The sequence below is a fragment of the Lactuca sativa genome, chromosome 5 (assembly GCF_002870075.4).
Source record: "Lactuca sativa cultivar Salinas chromosome 5, Lsat_Salinas_v11, whole genome shotgun sequence".
Taxonomy (NCBI): domain Eukaryota; kingdom Viridiplantae; phylum Streptophyta; class Magnoliopsida; order Asterales; family Asteraceae; genus Lactuca; species Lactuca sativa.
In genome coordinates this window covers 233,022,155-233,023,471 of record NC_056627.2, presented here as the reverse complement: position 1 = coordinate 233,023,471, position 1,317 = coordinate 233,022,155, and the positions used below count along the sequence as shown (strand labels likewise).

The following is a 1,317-nucleotide window of genomic DNA, read 5'->3' as shown; positions in this document are numbered from 1 at the left end:
TTCACTCTACTCTTCAAAGGGCTTTCTGAACGAAGTGCTGGTTCCGACCATGCGAGTAAGTCCTTCATGACTCTACTTTATGGGGTGTACCACGGTCTTAATCTGGATTATGGAATGGTTTTATGGCTCCAACTTATTCAGATTTTATCATCTTCTTCTCACCACACCAAAATCTCTTGTGCTCGCTTCTGGAGTATTATCACTCAGTGGATAATGGATCGTTTTCATGTTCCTATCATGGCCGACTCCATGCTTTCTTCTATTGCTGCATTTCACACTACCAACATCATTATAACTCATCCTTCAAAATTTGTTTTTGTTGGGTCCATTCCTAAGTCAGTGTCTGCCTTTGTGCCTCCTTCGAGCAAGATTATTTAGGAATACAAGAAGCTTCCCTCCTCTGGTCCAAGGGAACTCATTACCGACATGGTGAAATCAATTGAAGATGCAGACAAACCTGCCAAAAGAGGCAAAAAGCCAGAAGTGAAAAAGGGAGATAAGGGGGGGGGGTCAAGTCTCAAAAGTTCAAACCCCTAGGAAGCGGAAGTCTGAGAAGGCAGCCGCGGCTCAAACTAAGCCGAAGAAAGTCAAGAATCCCGCTTGCCGACTAATTCTTCAATCCTCAAGTGATTTTGACTCAGAATATGTGCCGCCTAATCAACCCACATTTCCTCCTAGTGAATCTGACAGCGAAAGCTCAGCCGATGAGGGTTCGGTGCATGGTGATACATCGCTTCGCTCGCCTACACCAGAGGTACTTGTTCAGTCCCAAGAACCTTCTCCTCCACCTATTTCTATACCTGTCTCCACCCCTCCTATTTTTCCTGTCATTACATCTCAACCATCCTCTACCATTCCTATTTCTGCAACCATCTTTATTGAGGCTACTACTACCACCACTACTGGAGTTCAAACCAACGTATCTGATACAGGGGCTCGTTCTTCAGCACCCGAACCCCTAGTCACTACCGAACCTCCAGTTACCACCACACCACCATCTCCTACCCAATCCACTGAAACCAACACTGTTCTTGGAGGTGAGGACTTGGAGTTTGATTCAACTTAATTCAGTCCCTACTAAGTCCAAAGTGATGATGATGACGATGCTCCAATTACCAAGCGCCACCTTAAGGCTGTTACTGATAATCTTGATCAGCTACTTTCTTCCTCCGCCACTGGTGCTTACTCCGAAGCTGCTCTCAAGGCCTTGTTCTCTTCGGTTTTTTAAGTGCATGATGCCTCTCTCTCTCTCTCTCTCGTAGCAATGGCTATCGATGCCTCTACATCTCAATGTCAGAAGGCCTCGCTTGCTGTTGA

General features: G+C 45.9%; 1 protein-coding gene across 1 annotated transcript; it reads left to right on the top strand.

Annotated features, from left to right (window-relative positions):
* The first annotated feature begins 426 nt into the window (after positions 1-426).
* Positions 427-1,066, top strand: LOC128125957 (uncharacterized protein PB18E9.04c-like). Its single transcript, XM_052763617.1, has 2 exons — positions 427-523; positions 642-1,066. Exons 1-2 carry the CDS (start codon positions 427-429, stop codon positions 1,064-1,066), a joined length of 522 nt encoding a protein of 173 aa, XP_052619577.1.
* The last annotated feature ends 251 nt before the right edge of the window (positions 1,067-1,317 follow it).